The 19,665-nt window shown below is 36.8% G+C and overlaps 3 protein-coding genes across 3 annotated transcripts; all 3 read right to left on the reverse strand.

The window, feature by feature from the left end:
* Window positions 1-1,824: 1,824 nt before the first annotated feature.
* Window positions 1,825-9,138, reverse strand: AL4 (alfin-like 4). The gene is made up of 5 exons (XM_059597316.2): window positions 8,820-9,138; window positions 8,681-8,713; window positions 4,173-4,401; window positions 2,655-2,787; window positions 1,825-2,257 (listed from the first exon to the last, which is right to left on the reverse strand). Exons 1-5 carry the CDS (start codon window positions 8,914-8,916, stop codon window positions 1,988-1,990), a joined length of 762 nt encoding a protein of 253 aa, XP_059453299.1. The 5' UTR covers window positions 8,917-9,138; the 3' UTR covers window positions 1,825-1,987.
* A 1,301-nt stretch (window positions 9,139-10,439) lies between these two features.
* On the reverse strand, window positions 10,440-12,521 carry LOC132184950 (uncharacterized). The gene has a single exon (XM_059598746.2). The coding sequence runs from the start codon at window positions 12,457-12,459 to the stop codon at window positions 10,780-10,782; it is 1,680 nt and encodes a 559-aa protein (XP_059454729.2). The 5' UTR covers window positions 12,460-12,521; the 3' UTR covers window positions 10,440-10,779.
* Window positions 12,522-14,998: 2,477 nt separating this feature from the next.
* On the reverse strand, window positions 14,999-18,483 carry LOC132185668 (uncharacterized). The gene is made up of 4 exons (XM_059599434.2): window positions 18,071-18,483; window positions 16,424-16,674; window positions 16,157-16,336; window positions 14,999-15,439 (listed from the first exon to the last, which is right to left on the reverse strand). The coding sequence occupies exons 1-4, from the start codon at window positions 18,468-18,470 to the stop codon at window positions 15,128-15,130; spliced, it is 1,143 nt and encodes a 380-aa protein (XP_059455417.2). The 5' UTR covers window positions 18,471-18,483; the 3' UTR covers window positions 14,999-15,127.
* Between the last annotated feature and the right edge of the window lie 1,182 nt (window positions 18,484-19,665).

Below are 19,665 nucleotides of genomic sequence, written 5' to 3' on the forward strand. Positions count from 1 at the left end.
GGTTCACCAAATCAGAGTATACGATAATAATAAAAAGAGTAATATTACTGAACATTTATTTTTTCCATAATTCATGTTGAAATTTTTTCACTTGCAAAAAGTTGAATAATGTTACAGATCAAAATAATGCTATCCATATCCAGATATAGTTGGCGCTAATGGTTTTTAACAGAAAACACGTAAGCGACAAAACACATAAAAAAACAAAATAAAAAAACAAAAGTAACAGCACCAAGAAAGTAATAATGGAGGTATTGGGACATGGAGAATAGGAGAGGGCAGATCAGCGGATCCATACATTCATTATCAGAACCAAGAAAGACAGAAAGAAAGAAAGCTTATGGTATTGTTTTGTTGTGGACAAGAAGCCCACAGGTTGATATGCAAACCCATTTGCCAAAGGATCACACACGTTTCTATGACCATTTTGCCAACAACCCCCTCCAATGAATACATCCTGAATCCTGATGATTCATGGGTGGTTTGAGCATTCGGGTAATGCCGGCCGCCGGAATTTCTTAATGCTGCGAAATAGGAGGGACCCCTCGTCCCTCGTACTCCTAGGCTGCTGCAACTTGACGATCCCCAGTAGTACACTACTACAGGCTACAGCGCATGATTGCGATCACTAGAAAGAAAGGGGACAACAATAATTTTAGGATAAGGATAAGCTGCAATTATTTATTCGATTATTAATAATTTAAATAGATTATATGTGTAAGAGATTTTATATGAGATTTATTTGTTTAAATAAGTGGTTGGGTAACTTTAAATTTATTTAGGTAAACTTAAACTATTAACAATTTAAGCAAATAATTAGTGTGAATTTTCATCTATAATTTTAGGCAACTGGAGTCCAAAGCATTTGCCACGTTTCATGAAATACATATTGTGTGTTTGATGAATGCAATGCATCGCTTTGTGTTTATTTGCTACTAATTTGATTGGTAATATTTGAACCTTGCGTTATATTCCAAGGTTTTACCATGTTTTGTTGTTCGTGGAATCATTTGCAGAGGCCAATGCATGCCCTTCTTTTTCATGGCACGATCCCCCACAACCTGGCAACATGGGTTAAAGGTTTTACCAGCTACCATTATAAGGATCAAGACACGCCAGTCCATCAGCCATAAAAGGTCAAGACAGTTCTTCATAGTGGCAGCTTCTGAACGGGTGGTTTGGCCGAATACTGTCAAATCATTGAGGAGATGGGCCTCTTCTTTTTCTTTTTTGTTTTTTTTGGGAGGGGGGAGTTGGCAACTTCAGTTCTAAAAGTGATCATGTCAATACGGTTCAGCCTCCTACGAACAATGGTAGAAAGATATATATATTCTTCCCCTTCTTCCCCTCCAACAAGAGCATTGAAGAGGCATCCAAATTCATGAACTCGAAAAGCTTGTTTTTGGTAGTTTACTAAAAAAAAAGAGGCTCAACTCTAATTATCAAGCACTTTTAATAAACAACCCAAGAGTTACAAGCGTGACTCAAATTAGGCTCAGGAAAAAGGATTTTGAGAGAAGTCCGAAACATCCACAGGCTACAGCAATTTTGATAATCTAAGGAGGACATTTATGAATGCAAATAATAAGACTTTAGCAATCATATAAGAACATAAGGCATACTAAATGCACTTTTAAACTTCCAAGAGTGTGTAAACATACCTTTTAGACTTCAAATCAAGCTCAAGCTTGAACATCAGAGATTAACTCAATAGTATAAGGTTGAATATAAGGTACAATATAAGCTTAAAGACAAGAAGAACACAGTAATCCAATAAACATATGTTAATTCAAGCAATCACATAACAAGTAAATGATTCCCTACTCAATCATAAATACCCTAATTTATAATCGATTAAACAGCATACTTGCGACCTGCACATTATATTCGAGATAGATTTCCTAAAACTAGGAATACACAACTTAACGAATTAACCTGATCTACCAGAGTAGCATTAGCTGTCAACTATAGATGAACACAGCTACCATCAAGGGCGGGCTCTCTTGTTGGTGCAAGATGGGCATTTATACTGCTTAATATGCTCAGCCCTTGCTGGGGTGATCTTAACACACTTCCCATGGAACCACTTCTCACAGATGTCACAGCAAATCCAAAACTCATCAGCAGCATAATTCTCTCCACAAGCCCCGCAACATGCGTCTCCATGCTCGTCCTCATCTTCCTCCTCCAAGCCTTCCTCATCCTCATCCTTTGACTGTATTCCCTTTGTATACTTGACCTGAGATTCAGAACCTCGCTGCATATGCCAAGCCAACAAAAGAATAATAAAATCGATTGCAAGATTGCAAGGTAATTGTTCTCAAGTACATAACCTACAACAAAATGGAAATTTATTTCCTCTTTGCCATTTGGCATGTTATAAATGAAGTGCTGGATTGTGACTCAACTACTGGATGATGAGATTCGACAAGACAAAGTCAAAATTCTCTCTTGCCAATAGCCAACATGCTAAAAGTTTTCATATTCTGACATTCAAAGGAAATCCATAATTTTCCAATGGCGAGATTAGACTAGGCCATAACATGTCTGCAGTCTCAAGAGAAAAGTGTACACACCAAACAGTAGTCACCCATACAATTATTTAGTTTACATAACAACATTGAAAAACAAAGCAAGTAGAAGTCATTTCATACCTTAGAGTTTGATTTAGATTTGTTGCTGCTGTGATTTGAAACTGATGACTTCTCCTTTACTTGTTTCTTGGCTGTCCCTGTCACAACCTCGAATATTGTTGGAAGATCACTTATCATGTTAAAAAGGCGTTTCCTGCACCACAAATAACAAGAAGCTACCATTAAGAAGTGATGAAACCTCCAAGGTAGCAACTACTGAAATACTGAAACCATAAAAGGTCACAAGAAAATGAAGTGTGGGCAATTGTTAGCCAACTTCAGCGCAAACCAATGTTAGCAAGACTAAGTTTCCCATCCTGGAGACTAAAGTTATTTATAAGACCAGTCCCCTTTTTCTGGCCTTCAACCTTGATGAAATACAGTATTCCTGTCAATATAATACAACTGCTGCAAGCATGACTAGAGATTCATTAAATGGAATCTACACATTGATTCTCTTTATAATTTTATTTTATTTTATTTTTTTGCCTCAATTCTCTTTATAATTTATGTTAAAAAACAAAGAAAATAAAAAAAACTAGCATAAACTTTTCAGCAAAAATAAAGTTTTTTCCCATAAGATAAATGGAGGTTAAATAATTTTGAGAAATTCAAATGCACAAAGGAAATTCAGACAGGCAATTGTAGCAAGTGAAGGACATGAAGAAAGTTAAAAAAGAAAAAAAAAATTGTGTTCCTACTCAAACATATAGGATAATCACGAGGGTAAGCCCCAATGAGCTGAAAAAGAAATTAAACCACATAGAGCATACTGTGTCATTTGCAATTTTCTATCATTGTTTACCCTCCCCAAATGAATTTTAGCAAGAAGTATAGAAGATCTTCTTGACACTTACATTGCATTATTTTCAGTAAAAAAAAAAAAAGGTCTGATAAAAAAAAAATGGAACATGATTAATAAAATCTGGAAAAGAAAAACACTAATTGTATGAGTTTTTAACCACCTTACTTTTGCGAGGAAGAATAAAATCAATCAGTTAAAATCAGCTGTTGACTAATCTCTCAAGGTATTTAACCTAAAAGCAGCTAATGAAATGTTTGAAGATTTTTTTTTTTTTCTTCTCCAATTATACAATTTGACATTTGCAAAGCACAGATATTTGTCAGATTATAATGCTTTACCACCCAATTACTCACTCTACATCAACATAATCCCCAATTAGCCAATTTATGTTCCTAAAAACAGGACAATTCATCATTAAATTAGCTATTAAAGCATGATTAATAATATTCAAAATTAAAAATTAAAAAAAATAATACAAGTGCAACTCAATAGTATAAAGTAAAACATGAAAAAGAATTAGAAATTTAGACATTTTATTTTTAGTATCTGATTTGTGAAGTGGGAAAGAAGGTCAGAACAAGGTTTTCAAGCTCCTTGGGAGACTGGCTGCAGGCCTGGGTCAAAATCAACATCAGATTTCATTTCCAAATTAAACATCCTAACCTGTTTACACATAAAAGTTGTTTTATAAAGCCAAACCATACATCCAAAAGAGGATGAAGAGAAACACATACCTATCAGCTTTATCAAATCCAAACCTAGCACCAAAATAAAAGGCCACAGAAAGTAACCAAGCATCACTGTGGACAGCTACCAACGATAACCAGTCCTTTTCTTGCATCCCATCTCTGGCAAAGTTAATGCCTAGTGCAGGTTCTGGAAGCTCTGGAGGTACCTCTTCAGCAGGTAAATTGACTTCCCACTGCTCACTGGGAAATCCATAAAGGCTAAGATTTTCTTTCTCTGTAATAAAAAAAAAAAAGAAAAGAAAAGAACACTTGCATATATTCACTTATTTTCTCAGGATAAAATTTCCATCAATGAAATGGAAATGGTTGCGTGCAATATAAATATATAGATAATCAGGGCACAGCATGGGTGTATGGCACAATGATAAATTGGGAATGAAAGCTTATATATGCGTTGCTTAGAGAAAAAGAAAATCAAAGCAATCAACAAACAAAGAATATAAAATTGAAAAAGGCCATACAGTATTCACCTAAAGAAAAAAAAAACCTTAGTTCATGAAAAGGCAACATTACTATCCATGCCCTTTCATATGTTTTCCTTTATGAGTTCTGAAGTTTCATCCAGTACCCAGGGGATTCAAAACATTGTTTAACAGAAAATTTTATGCTATCCAACATCCTTCAAATTATACTACTCAAACTTTGTTGGATAAAAATCCAATAACACTTATATGGTTGGCGAAGATATAAAGAGTTTGATCAACTCAAAGTTCTGACTTTTAAGCAAGTAGCACATAATTCCATGGTAAAACTAATGCACAATATTATTCACTTATAACAATTATAGAAAGGCTTACGCGTATTGCAATTTAAAAAAAAAAAAAAAAAAAAAAGATATAAGAAAAAGAAGTTTAGGTTCATTAATAAAAAATAAAAACAATTATAATTTACACAATGATTTGGCATTAACAAGCAGAAGCAAGAACTCTTACAACTGATAAACATGCACTTCACCAAAAGTGTTCACAAAAAAAAGCACATATGTGCAACCAGCCAAAACTGAATGAAAAACAAAGCCCTAACTACTGCTTTCCATAAGTTCACTCAACATATTGAAACAAACCAAGCAGATGGGAATCAGAAACAAACTACAGATTGTTGGTGCTTTCATTCAATTAATTTTGAATCAAATCTCTCCAATATAGAGTGGTAGGTGCCTTTGAACCGTAATGGAAGGGCATGATTGAGATGTGCTGTCGCAATGGCAGATATTTGTTTCAATGGCGGGTTCAGTTCTCTGTTTTTCATGTTGGGGTGCTGCGATGGGTATTTCTAGACGGTTCTTTGTAGAAACAAAATCATTCGAGTTTGCAATGGAAAAGGGTGTCTTAGTTTCACGTGTTTTCAAAGGAGTAGGACATTATGCACTCTATAGCCATGGGTAAAGTTATTGTGCCATGATTGTTGGCTATCTTGGAGGAGATGCTTAAAGCAGAGGCTTCAAAGGTGTTTTTGAAGTCCTCCAAAGTGGGCTCTAGAGCATATATTGTCCCAGAGGTGTGCAAATATATTTGGTCACTATTTGGCCGTCGTAGAATATGGTAATGGTGGCCAGAAGGGCTTCGTGGTTGTCCCAGAAGGAGAAGGTAAGGGGTGGTCAGGCTTTGTTCACGAGTTAAGGAAGACCATAGAATTGTCTCAGACATCCTCCGATGAAGGCCAAAGAGCTTCATCATCTCCCTCGATCGCTTCCCCATCAGCGTCGGTAGGATTGTTGGAGCGAGTATTGGCAAAGGATGTTGGGAAATTGACATTTGTTGAGGTGCTGCTTGGTTCGGGGCATTGTACGACAGGCACAACGCTTCCTATGGAGGGCCATGTCAATCCTGAAGCTGTAGTACTGCAAGTTCTGACAGGCAGTAGTTGAGGTGGGCCTACAGATGCACCGGATCCCTAGTTTCACACTGAAAGAGGGAACATGGTAGTGCATGGTAGTGGAACGAGGGGTGTCTATGGGGTCCTCTGTGATTTGAGAAAACAACTAGAGCGCCTAAAGGGGGAAGTGGATAGGGTGATTTCGATTTTGGATGTGGGTTGAGAGTCATTTGGGCAAGTGAAAGTCAATAATTCAAAAGCACGTTGTAAGAGAAATGGTGGAACCCAGTTAGCCAATGAGGGCCCAACCCTCTAAGAAGCCTTTTGAAGATTGACGCCCAATATCAATGGATCAAGATGAATGTGCATTAAATAAGTAATAACCCCGCCCATCCCCAAGTGAAATGCACGTTTTGGTCAAAGTTTAAACCCACCTTTAAGTGGGTGGCGAAGACACAGGTCATACCCACTAATAAGCGGGTAGCAAAGATACGGTCATTTTTTATTTGGGCAAGGGTTTGGGTGCGGACTCAAGTTAAGTGGGCTCGAGCTCTACCCAACCCAATGGACCTCCGCTGGCTCCTACGGCTTGCCAAGATGAAATGGGTGTTCGTCTAGGAGTTTTGCATGAAGGGAATCAGAGCTTATCGAGGGTCGCAAGTTCGAATCTCTTATCAATGGACCTCTAACTACGGTGGAGACCTCGAATAGCCCATTGCATTCTTTATCACCCTCCCCACCATTGGATTTCACTGACGATGTGACTATGTTGGTTTCCCACTGAGTTGGACTTCCTGATATGGGCGATAGAGGTAATGTTTTCAAATCTGTAGAGAGGTCTCATGTATTTCGGCATTTGGGGCAGTTTTGCTAACTCTAGATACTTAAGTATCGGTGGAGTGGAGGTTTTGTAGAGTTGGTTGAAATCCCTATTACCGGTCTGGGCCCTTCGGGTGTTTCCATAACAACTAATCCTCAAAGTAGGCTTTGGTGGTTAAAAGGGGGAAGCGGATTCCTTTACCGGACTTCCCTCCTTTCTCCCTTAACTGCCGCACCCTGAGGAGTTTCAAGAGAGGGAGGGGGGGAGCAATAACTATGTGGATAAGGAAAGGGTATTGTATCCTCTAAGGTTGGTGGTTGTGATATGGCTTGTGTGGATGGGTTCAGTTCTTGTGCTTCTTTGAGCTCACCTTGTATGGATTTGAAATTGTACTATGGGGGGAAGCCTTTGCCATTGGGATCTTGCCCCCAGTAGCAAGCGAGATAATTCTTGGTGCAGGATCAAAGTCTTCAGCTTGGCCATTGCAGAAAGGGAAGGAAATTTGTCTGCTTGTTAATGCCAAATCATTGTATAAATTATCATTTTAAAAACAAATTATTAATGAATCTAGACTGCTTTTCTTTTATCTTTTTCTAATTGCAATACACATAGGCCTTTGTATAATTCTTATAACTGAATAATATTATGCATCAGTTTTGACCGTGGAATTATATGCTACTTTCTTAAAAGCAGAATTTTGAGTTGATCAAACTCTTTATATCTTCACCAACCATTTTTATATAGGTGTCATTGGATTCTCATCCAACATAAGTAGGATAATTTGTGAGGTGGGCTATACCTTGTTCTTCAATTTGTTGTACTCCTCTAAATTGAGACCGGGTGGTTGAAGATAAGCTTTGCTAGGTATCTTCCTAGAAAGAATTGTTCGATGGTAAATCTTACTACGATGCCCTTTCTCCTCATGATAGCACTCACTTCTCTTGGAAGAATATTTGGCGGAATAAGGCGCGTATGAGAGTTCTGTTCTTTCTTGGTCGGCTGCCTTAGGGAAGGTACTCACTATGGATAATCTAAGAAAGCGGCATGTCATGGTAGTTGATTGGTGTTATATATGTAAGAAGAGTACGGAGTCACTGGATCACCTTTTACTCTATTGTGAGATGGCTAGTGCTCTTTGGAATATCATCTTTGGCCTTGTAAGGTTGGCTTGGGATATGTTTAGTAGAGAAGTAGACCTTTTTTCCTGCTAGAAAGGGCAAATTTGGTAGGCTTCAAAATACTGCAATGTGGAAGATGGCTTCATCTTGCCTTATGTGGTGTCTCTGAAGGGAAAGCAATGATTGGAGTTTTGAAAACCACAAATGGACAATTGAGAAATTAAAGGATTTTTTCTTCACGACTCTTTATCACTAGATGGATGCCTTTGACTCGAATATATTTTTAGCTTCTATGTTTTTCTTATCTTTTGCTTCTTCTAGTTAGGTGCTCGTCTTGTATTCTTCTTGTGTACTTAGGTTAAGCCGTTAGCACTTTTTAATAAATTGCGACAAAAAATCACATTATGGCCATAATATTGAATGGCCTGAACAAAATAAATACCAAAAGATAATGTGAGAGAGGTAAAAGAATATAAAATGCTTACATGTTTATTCCATTGTCAGTTGAGACAAAAAAATAAAATAAAATAAAAAATTTTAAAAAAAATTAAAAAAAATACCACTATACCAAATAATCATATTAAAATCAGTTGAATTTAGAGATTTATTCTAGTAATTTTTTAAGATTTTCATGCGCAAAGTCCTACTTCATTTTCTTTCCCTACAATTTCTTTGCAAACAAACAGAGCATAAACCACAAACAGCTAACTCAACATAAATGGAAAGAGAAGAACCCTAACCAGGATCACACTGCTGATAAAACTCTTCAACATCTGCAGCCACATAACAACAAAAAAAAAAAAATCCCAATCTTCGAAATATATAGAGAAAACAAAGCACGTAATTAAAGTAGTACAAAATTTACAGAAAAAATAGTACCGGTGGTGAGGGCTTTAATCATGCCGGCTCTGCGGCCCTTGAAATCCCTAAAGACCTCCTCGACCGTACGTGGATTGTACGCTGCACCGCCATCCATGTCTTCTATGAAACTTTGCGCTAATTAGAAAATAGAAAGAGAGTTATAGAGTGAGAGACACTGAGAGGCTTTTGGAGGGAGAGACGAAAGATCGAAAATCAGAGAGCGAGTGTGCCTGTGTGTGTGTATGAGTACGCGAGAGAGAGAGAGAGAAGAATGTATGTGTAAAAGGAGGGAAAGACAAGAGGGGCTTTGCGGATTTGAATCGGATTGAACGAGTCTGATTAACTGGATTTGATATAAGGGGAAGAGTCCGAGAAGAACCCGATGAGACTTGTTTTGGCCCGTATAAGACGTTGGGGGAAGAGTAACCTATTAGAAATAATTTAGAAGTAACTATTATAATGTAGAATTAACTCTGAGAGTATTCTTAGCCAATTCTTTTATATGCAAAATGACTCTTTAAAATTCAATTTCTCGGATTGGCTTTCATGTTGTTATTAAAATCACAGCATGTATGCTGTAGTTTAATCAACGGTCAAGATTAAATTTCTAAAAAATAAGTCAATTTTAAAAGCTTTTAAAAGTAAGTCACTTTAAGATTAAATCTTGACCGTTGATTAAACTACAGCATACATGCTGTTATTTTAATAACAACATGTAAGCCGGATCTCACTTTATCTAGTTGAATTTTTAAATACCTCCTACATCCGATTAGTTATATTTTTATATGTATCATTTAAATATTATTATTATTATTATTATTATTATTATTATTATATATATATATATATATATATATATATAAGGATTGTATTTTTCTTAAATATCCTATTTTTCAACTTTTGGGAAAAAATAGATGTGGAGAGAGAGAAATAGTAGGAGAAAAGTTTGGAAAAAGAGAGATGTGGACAAGAAATAACAGGAAAAAATTTTGAGAAAAGAGAAAACATGTAAGAGAAACAATAAAAAAAATAAAATGACTCACGAGAAAATTGCCGCTACATGCAGCATTTTTTTTTTGCTAATCTAATAAAATACCCATTTTGCATTTTTTTTTTTGCTAATCCAATGGGGGGAGTTTTTTACAAATCTTATTAGTCATTTTAGATAAAAGTACAATTTAGCTCCTCCATTGAGAATGCTCTTAGCGGGTAAATGTTATTAGAGGTCACGTTCATGTAAAATGATTATAATTGGTCTTTTCTGTTTACTTTTTTGGCTCAAGAAAAAGTAAAATAATCACTATTGATCTCTTCGGCCGGCTGACCTTTTTTTTTTTAACCTAGGTTAAAAAAAAAAAAAATGGTAAAATTTTGGAAATGTTATGTTAAATACCACATTTTTACTTCATTAATATCTCATAATACGGACGTAAAAATCTTAATCAACTCTTAAATCAATCATTGTTAAAAAAAAAAAAAAAAAAAAAAATTAATGATTAGTTAAGTATGTCGCATAAGCATTGTTTGATGATTACGTGATAAAAATATGTTTTATTTATAGCCTAACTTTGAATGAGATTCCACAACCGTCTTAAACTATCCAAGGGGGACGGGCTCTTCAAACAGTCCTCAGTAATCATGGATTCTATACTTTTGACTTTTATTTATTTTTTGTATGTCCGCAGAAGGGAGGAGGAAACATGCTGCTGTTGCACAAGAGGGTTTCCTTCTTTCCCATGGAGCAGCCATACGAAGATGAAAACACAAGGATCAGAATTTTCGTTGAAAGAGAATATCAAATTTTCTTGGCTCCAGTTGGAAGTGCTATCAGATTCTAACCGTTAGTTTAAAAGAACAAAAAATTAGCAGACAATTCTAGTGCTGGACAAGAGTCCAGTGTTCTGCATCCTCAACAATTTCACCCTCAGCTGTACTCATTCTGGCGTAGCACTCCATTCGAATGCTGGTGGTCGATCATTCAATTCTCTGCATATAAAGACAAGTGCTTCTCTAAAACCCTTCTGTAACTATTTACATCAAGAACAGAGCATCTCCTACACAAATCCTCAAAAATCCTCTTGGCCTCAATGACCTTCCCCTTCGCACACAATTCCTTGACTAAGATTGAAAAGCTCTCCACACTAACGACATAATTCTTATCAATTGTCTCATAGAGAACCCGCATTGCCGTTTGCTCATTTCCGTCCCCACAATATCCCATAATCAAGCAATTATACATTGTGGCATCCATGACATGACCGTTTTGAAGCAAGTCGCTGACAAGCTCTCCAACTTCTTGCATTCTACCTCTCATCCTACAGAGACTACATATCACTGTGTTATACGATAAGAAGTTCGGACAGCAACCCATTTGTGGCATCAACTTTAAAAGAAGAACAGCCCTTTCAAGATCTCCATTTTCTACAAGAACCCTAGACACTACATTAAAACTTGAGACACTTGGCTTTAAGTCTCTTGCCATCATTTCTTTCAAAAGGGAAATTGCTTCAACTGGTTTCTTCATTTTGCATAACTCATTAACAACAACACCAAAAGCCTGCACATCTGGTTTAATCCCAAGAGCAACCATCTGCTTAAGATGTTTAATAGCTTCATCAGATTTCCCAACGACGCAAAGCCCCTTTAATATACTCGTGTGCGTTGCAACATTATCCTTCAACCCATTTAACCTCATCTTGGTCATCATCCTCTTTGCTTCATCAACATTACCCCTCAAACACAAGCCATTAATTAACGCATTGTACGTCAGCAGATTCGGATCACAACCCCAATTCACCATGTTACCGAAGCACTTTATTGCCTCATTCAATTCACCTTTCTTACAATACCCATCAATCAAAGTGGTACAAGTCACCGTATCAGGCAAGCAATCCTTATTCTCCGTCATTCGATCAAACACTTCCTGTGCACTCTCCATATCACCCTTCTTACAAAACCCACTAACCACAGTATTGTAAGTAACCAAATTTGGCTCACAATCCATTTCATCAAATATCATCTTCGCATTTTCAATCATACCCAATTTACAAAACCCCCTAATCATCGTCGTGTAAGTATAAACATCGGGTTTCACCACGCCTTCCTTCACAATTTGATCATAGCATGCTTTAGCTAAACTAACCCTATTTGCTCTCACCAACACACCCAGTATCGCGTTATATGAAAACAAACACCGCCCATTCTCCATCAATTTCGCTGTATGAAACCAATGCATTGCGCCCCTAATATCGCCACGATCCCCATAGGCCTTGATCAACTTACCGACCACAAAGTCCGAGATTTTGTGGTACTTCTGAAGGAGCGAGACAGCAGTGGAGAAGAGGGAGTGAGAGAGGAGGACATCAGTGATGGCCAGGTAACATTCGTGGGTGTGGAAATAGTTTTTAGGGTTAGGTATAGGGTTGGAGGCCCAGTTGAAAAAGAAGAGGGCATGGTAAGGGTTTGTCTGGTTCTTGATGACTTTGATGACTAACTTTGGGTTAAGGTCAGGTGAAAACTGATTCAGAGGGATTGAACTGAGATTTGAGGGGTTGGGGTTTGGGGGGTTTAGGGTTTGTAGAAGTGACGATATGGAGTTCACAAGGGAGACATTGGGATTCGTTTGAGAAGAGTTGGCTAGGGCGTTTCTAAATGGCATTGCCACTGAACTGGCTTTCAAGAACCTTGGCAAGCTGATGTATCTGTTTAGTTGCAACTCGAACAGACAATTCCTTAGGTATTGGGCTCCTGAGTTGGATACACAGTGGCTCACTTGGATTTGGATCCGCTAATCTTATTAAAAAAAAAAAAAAAAATCTCGTGTTCTAAAATTTAAGCTCTTAATTTCGGATGTGGCTTGCATGCGGTAGTGGAAAACGGTACCGTTTCCACTTAACGGTACCATTTTCCACTCTTACAAAGTAGTTTTAAAATGCAAATAATATAAAATTCATTAAAACTTAAAAATCATAAAACAATAATAATTAAAAAACTAAAAAATGTTAAAAAAAAAGGAGAACCAGACAGATTTCAGAAAGAGAAGGAGGCGGAGATTGAGAGAACCGGAGGCAGAGAGAGAGAGGAAGAGGTGGCGCCGTGGGCAGTGTTGAGCGGCTGTGATCAGCCCCGTTCCGGCAGGAAATGGAGGGATTTGCAGGCGTGCTCCGGTGAACTATTACCGGAGGCCGGTGAACTATTGCCGGAGACCGGAGGCCTCTAAACTCCAAACTCCATTTCAATTGGTATAAATTCTGGGTCCTATTTCAAATGGGTATTGAATTTAGGGGTTTCCTTCTATTGATTTTCTGGATTTAGCTTGAGTTTGTGGATATTTTGTTTGGTTGCTGAGAAAATGTTGGGGAATGGAAATAAAATGTGTTTTGGAAAGATTGAGAGTTTTAATGGGGTCCTGCTCTTGTTTGATTTCTGGGTAATTCTCAGTGTTAAGGAAGAATGAATTAGTGCTCAATTTTGGGTAATTCTTTGTGTTTTCCTCCAGTTTTCCACCAACCAAACGAAAAAAACAGAGCATAACCAAAACCCAAACGACAAGAAAAAAAACCCAGAATACCAACATACCCAAAAGAGAAGAGAATAAGCCTGGTGCAAATCCTGGTTATCCACATGATCTTGGACCTCCACCTAGGCATGGGGCTCTGCCTGCCTTCCAGCCTTGTAGAGCCACCTTCGTCGCTAGAAACCCCAACACCAAGGACACCCCGAAGAGCACGAGGTGAGGAGAGATCACGGTCCTCCATAGCTGGGGGATTGTGGAGGGACGAAAGTTCACTCTTCAGTAGAAATGGGAGCTAAAATGATTGGTGGGATTTGCCTTTGGGACCATCCCAAGGCCTTTGGGGGTGGCCCGGCCACCCCCAACGGCCATGGGGTGCCCAAATGGGGTGGCCGGCCACCACATTTGGGCAAGGGGTGGCTTTGGGTTTTATATTTTCTTTCTTCATTTTATTTTATTTTTGTTTTAATTTTTTAATATTTTTAGTTTTTTAATGATTGATTTTTTTTATAATTTTTATTTTTTAATGATTTATTTATTATTTTTTAAAAGAAAAGCACTTTTTAGTGCCCAAAACGTTGCCGTTTTGGGCAACCGCATGCATACGGTAGTTTTGACTACCACATGCAAGCCGGATCCCTTAATTTCATTTAAGGATTAGTAAAAATTTGTGTTACCAAGGTAAATAAATTTGGCATACTAAAAACTAAAATTAATTATCTGGGTTGCACACAAACTTCTACATTTATTTAGACCGTTTGATGAAATAGAAGTTCAAATTTTAGAATATATGAGTATCATATTTTAAGAAATATGAATGGGTTTTCAATCCCGCTCAAAGCTAAAATTCAGTCCCACTCAAACTCAACTACTAAAGATAATGTTGAAGTCAAAATCAATGATAAGCAGGAAGTAACGTGAAGAGCTTAAGGCTATGCAATTCAAATATTAGATTAGATGTTATCTTGTAACAAAATGAGGTTATGGATTTCAAATACTAGATTAGAGTTTATCTTGTAAACAAACATCTTCTAAGATAAGTAGAAAAGAGGTTATGAATTTCAAATGCTAGATTAGAGTTTACCTTGTAAACAAATCTCTCCTATGTAAAGCTTATATATATCAATGGAAACTCGATAGATGCGTTGATTCAACACACAAACGTGAGACTTTATATGGTATCCGAGCAAACCTAAGACTAAATGTCTATCTCGATCCTCAAATACAACTGGCGATCGATCAATCCTCCTTCAGTTCCATCACACTTTCCAGTATCCAAAATTTCATCAAACTCACCAAAGACAACTATCCTACGTGGCGAACTATCATGCTTCCAATTTGTTGATTGCTCATTACCGCACCCTCCTTCCACCATTCCCCATCCCACATACACCATTGCCGATCCTATCCGCAACCCCGAGTATTGCTTCTAGTGGTTGCAAGACCAAATGGTCCTCATTCTTCTCATCACCACACTTACGAAATCACTTGTATGTCATGCTATTGGATGTACCGCTTCAAACCGTATATTTGGAAGCATTCCCTCTCACTCTCCAAGAATTTGAAGCTTAAAAGATCCTCTTTGTAACCCTATTTTCCCCAATTGAATAGAATAAAAAAATTAATTAATTAAAAAAAAAAAAAAAAAAAAACACTTGAATCATACATACCATTAATTTCCGCTGATTATTCATTCCCCAACTCATCTGGCTATATACATTTTACAAGGTTTTCTCCATTGACTGTGGGAGCCCCAAGTAATTTATTGCTGCAAACAATTCTCAAATTTAACATGGTTTGTAAGGCAACACTCTTATGGAGGCCGGAGCTTTGCAGCAGCCGTCGATTGTGTAGCGCCGGGACATGTTGGATTCCGCCAGGCCATGGTGTGAAGTTCAATTATACCCATTTGGGCGATTGCTGAAGTGAGGGTGTCCCTAATTTCGTTGCGATCACAACAATGTAAAAGCCCATCGGAGCATGCATTTGACGGCGTAAGACTTTTGCCTTCCAATCGAGATATCACGAGAAGGTATCCCGTTGCAATTGCTTCTTCACGTAGTTGCCCAAGCCCAGCGCGGTCAGCAGCTAAACCTTTTGTAACCGAGTAAATATAGAAAAAGCCCTGTAGATATATATATGTTTAAAACATAGAAGAATTAATCACATTTTATTTTATTTTATTTTATTGAGAAAAATACACTTTAGCTTAGGGCTGACAATTTAATTTTTGATACGGCACGAACTCAAAATGAAATTAGAGGGTTAAAGTTGATGAGTCTGACTCGTTTAATTAAATGGATTGTCATATATAATCTTATACCCATATTTTGATACGATTGCAAACTCAACAGAAACCCAATACCAAATTAGAGGGTTAGGAATTAAGGGATTTGACTTGTTTAATTAAATAGATTAGATTATGGTTGATAATATATAGTCTTATAGATATGCATCAACCTGATTCGAACCCGATACGCAAACACAAATTGACACCCCTACTCTAGCCTAATGAACTATCACCCATTTTGCACTTATATCTCAAAACTTTGAAAAGTGACATTGAAGCCTCCCATACTACCATTGCATGTCAAATTAGACACTTTCGCATATATATATATATATATATATATATATATATATATATATATTTTCAAATGGTTATTTTTATATACTTTTTAATAACTTCATAAGTATTTTGGGAGAAAAAAAAAATTACAAATGTGTCTAATTTGGAGGCGTAATTGCAAAATGAATGATAGTTTGGAGGGACAGAATATATATTTTTTCCTATTTTATTTTAGAGCCAATCTTGAGATTTGAAGGTGCAATGATATATTACCTCTTCTGTTCGTTTAATATCCATTCCGAACCTTACTTCTCCTTGTTGAGGAACCAATTCACGGCAAACTTCAGCAACTCCAGGTAGAAACCATAGTCTTATACCTTGAACTACTTGGACGTTTGTGTTGTTTTGTTGCTTACACCAACTTGTTTCTCTCCCTGTGGAATTAATTTTCTCCTTCAAAGGAAAAACATATTGTTTAGTACTAGAGATTATTCAATTAATTCCTTACAAAAATTAAGCTCAAGGATAAAACAATTATACTATCTGCTCTGTTTGGATATTGACAAAGACCAGAGGAGCCCCAGAAGAAACTGCTGCAGAAAACCAGGCCATGCATCTGACTGTAGTGGCCTCAATGCAGTGCTCGTTTTGCAGGGGCATGAACAGGATGGAGCTGACAATTGAAGCATTTTGGTCTGGCATGTAGCTTCCCACTTTCATTAACCAATTGTACTTGACTCCCCTTTTGTTGAATCCCCAACAGTCCACATTTACCACCCTTCTGTTCTTTTCTGCAACATCAGACAAAACAATCATCATAAATTGCAAAAGAAAAAAACAAAAGAAAAGGGTCGACACTAGAGCCTGTTTTGTCATGGGATCCAACAGCCCTCTGTATTCTATCATTGCAATTTATGATATATACCATACCATTATCACAATAAATGGAATGGAGGATTACGTTTCTATCTTCAACTTAATTTTCATTGGCCTATATAATTAAGTAGTAATCTTCGTTTCATGAGACGTAGTCTCCAACCGATTAAGCTATCTCTTGAAAACGATGCACATGTTATTAAAGAGGTAGCAAATCCACATTATTATGAAACAACAAATCCTAAAGAAGGAAAGAACGCCCACAAAAAAGAATCACCTAAAATAAAAATGCTCCCCAAAGGCAAAGATACTCATATGAAAAGTGAATGCTAAAGGAAACTTACAACGTGATAAAAGGCCCAATCACCCAAATAAATCAGATACTTGCCTTACCCGGTCATTCAATTAAACCAATACCACATCCATATAAGGTTGACCAATGCTTTTATGCCCTAATCTCTACCTATTTTTCTAATTCTTTTATGGACAGAAATTTTCTCCAAACTAGTTTGAAGAAAATATTCTTCAACCCATTTAAAATAGTGGTAAGTGTCTATAAACATTTAAAATACACATTAAATTTAGTTTAAGTTAATAAATTGCTATTAATGACGTTAAGAATTTAAGGAAAAAATGCAAAATTAGTCCTTATAGTTTACCTCATTTGCAATTAACTCATTGTGGTATCAAAATAAACTCAAAGGCCCCTGAGGTATGCCAAAAAAATAATTAAGTCCCTACTATACAGTCAAATTTTGTTTAGTGATTTAACAAATTCTAATAGCGTGAAATATTAGAGTCAATAAAATTGTAATACTTGTCCTATTTAATTTAGTGTCACACTAACAAAATCTGTTAAATTAGTGGACGAAATTTGACTGTAGGGACTAAATTATTTTTTTGGCATATCTCAGGGACTTTTGAGTTCATTTTGATATCATATGGAGCTAATTGTAAATTAGTTAAACCACATGGATTAATTTTGTATTTTAATATGCATTTTAAATGTTTATAGACACTTTGCATTATTTTAAATGGGTTGAAAGATATTTTTTTCAGACTGATTTGGAGGAAATTTCTGTCATTCTCTTATTATCTTACATTTGCACATTTACTAACTTAAGTATAAGATCGAGATGGTACCGCCGGTCCGCCATCCCCCTCCTCCCTTTGCACCGCACTACTTTGACGTTCGGTTATCTTGTGGGAATCCCATATATATCGAAGATTTTGGCTGTGTGCATGGTGACTATATTAACAAAAAACATGAAGTAAAATTGGTGAATAATTGTGATGAGAAGAAGAAGCTACCTTGCAATTCCGTGCATTGTTCTGCGGTCAAGTCCCCTAAAACGGCAACATGTCTGTCATCTTCAGCCGCTCTAATGGTATACTTCTTATGGAGCACTGAGAACTTCTCTTGCACAATACGTGCCCGGAGCTTCATTGCTCTGTCACCCCTTCTAACCTTCACCCATATTACCTCCTGCTGTTTAATCTTACCAAGCTGTGAGCTGAGCTCTGACTTGGCCTTGGCCGGCACGAACAACTCGTCGGAATCATCCTTAGCAAATCCTTCAATGACGTCGCCGGGCAGAGGCATGCTTTCGTCCCACTCTTCCGGTGCCTCCTGCTTCACTTGTTTCACACACACCCGTGTCGTCTGGGGGCTTCCCATGTCCTTCTGGAAACTCAGACCACACTTCTCCATGGAATGTACCTACGAAAACTTCAATGATGTAATTATTTAGGTCGATCTCTATCTCCATCATATATATATATATATATATATATATATGATAACACCAAGGCAGGCGGCAATTCCTAGGTTCTTGTCATATATACTTCACGACCTTATCCAAGGAAACATAGAAGTTGACAACTGAAGGGCAAATGAAAGTCCGTAGATGAGGTGTGACGAGCAAAAAAAAAAACATTGGAATTTAGCAAAATGCCAAGATGGCCTACGTGTTTCTTTTCTTAAATTGTGACTTCAAATGGTATTTAGCTGTATGAAAACTTGGCATATATTTTTTATATTTTTATATAAATATGATGAGTTGTGAAGAAGGGAGAGACAACAAAGAACAGGTCATGAAGAAGAGAACGTATAAGAATAAAAGATCTTCAAGTGCATGTAGTATTAGATCCAGAGCAATTCTTGTAGAGCCCACTACAATTCCAAAGCAATTCGGTAGCTAGGTGTTCAGGCAGTTCAAGACTTGTATTGATAAGTAGACCCCATGAGAGACGTACACTCTTCACAATTACCTTGCTGGCTAGGGTTGTAGGAGAGCAGTGAAAAATTATTTACTTAATTAGATAATAAGAGTAAACCATTTTATGTATCATGTATTAAAGCACAAGATAAGTAGACAAATAAGATTTTGGATAAGGATTCTCAAAACGGTTTTAAACCCACCATGATATTCTCAACAACAATTGTATTTGTTGTGATATTATTTAGCTTTCATTTAAATTGGTTCAAATTCAAATTGTATCTATCTTGTCTTTGTAATGTTTCCTATAAATAGAAAGCATACCCAAACGTTGAAGTTGGGATTGTTAATTAACCGTAAATTTATCTAGTTCAGAATATCATTGTGGGTTTAAAACTGTTTGAGAATCCTTATCCGAAATCTTATTCTGTCTCCTTGTCTTGTGCTTCAATATCAGGAATGCTTTCGGGACCAATATTATTCCGCACCAAACATTCAAAAATAATAAAAAAAACCTTACATTGAAACATACGAAACAAGTGCATTTAGTTTCTTGATAAAAATATCCAACAATATTGTGAATGAATACGTACACCACTCGTAAAGTGTTATATATATATATCAACACTAGAATTACTGGCCTCAAGACAAAAATTATGGGCTCAAAAACACAAAATTGGAAGGGAA

This window comes from Corylus avellana, chromosome 7, assembly GCF_965113065.1.
Source record: "Corylus avellana chromosome 7, dhCorAvel1.hap1.2, whole genome shotgun sequence".
Lineage (NCBI taxonomy): Eukaryota > Viridiplantae > Streptophyta > Magnoliopsida > Fagales > Betulaceae > Corylus > Corylus avellana.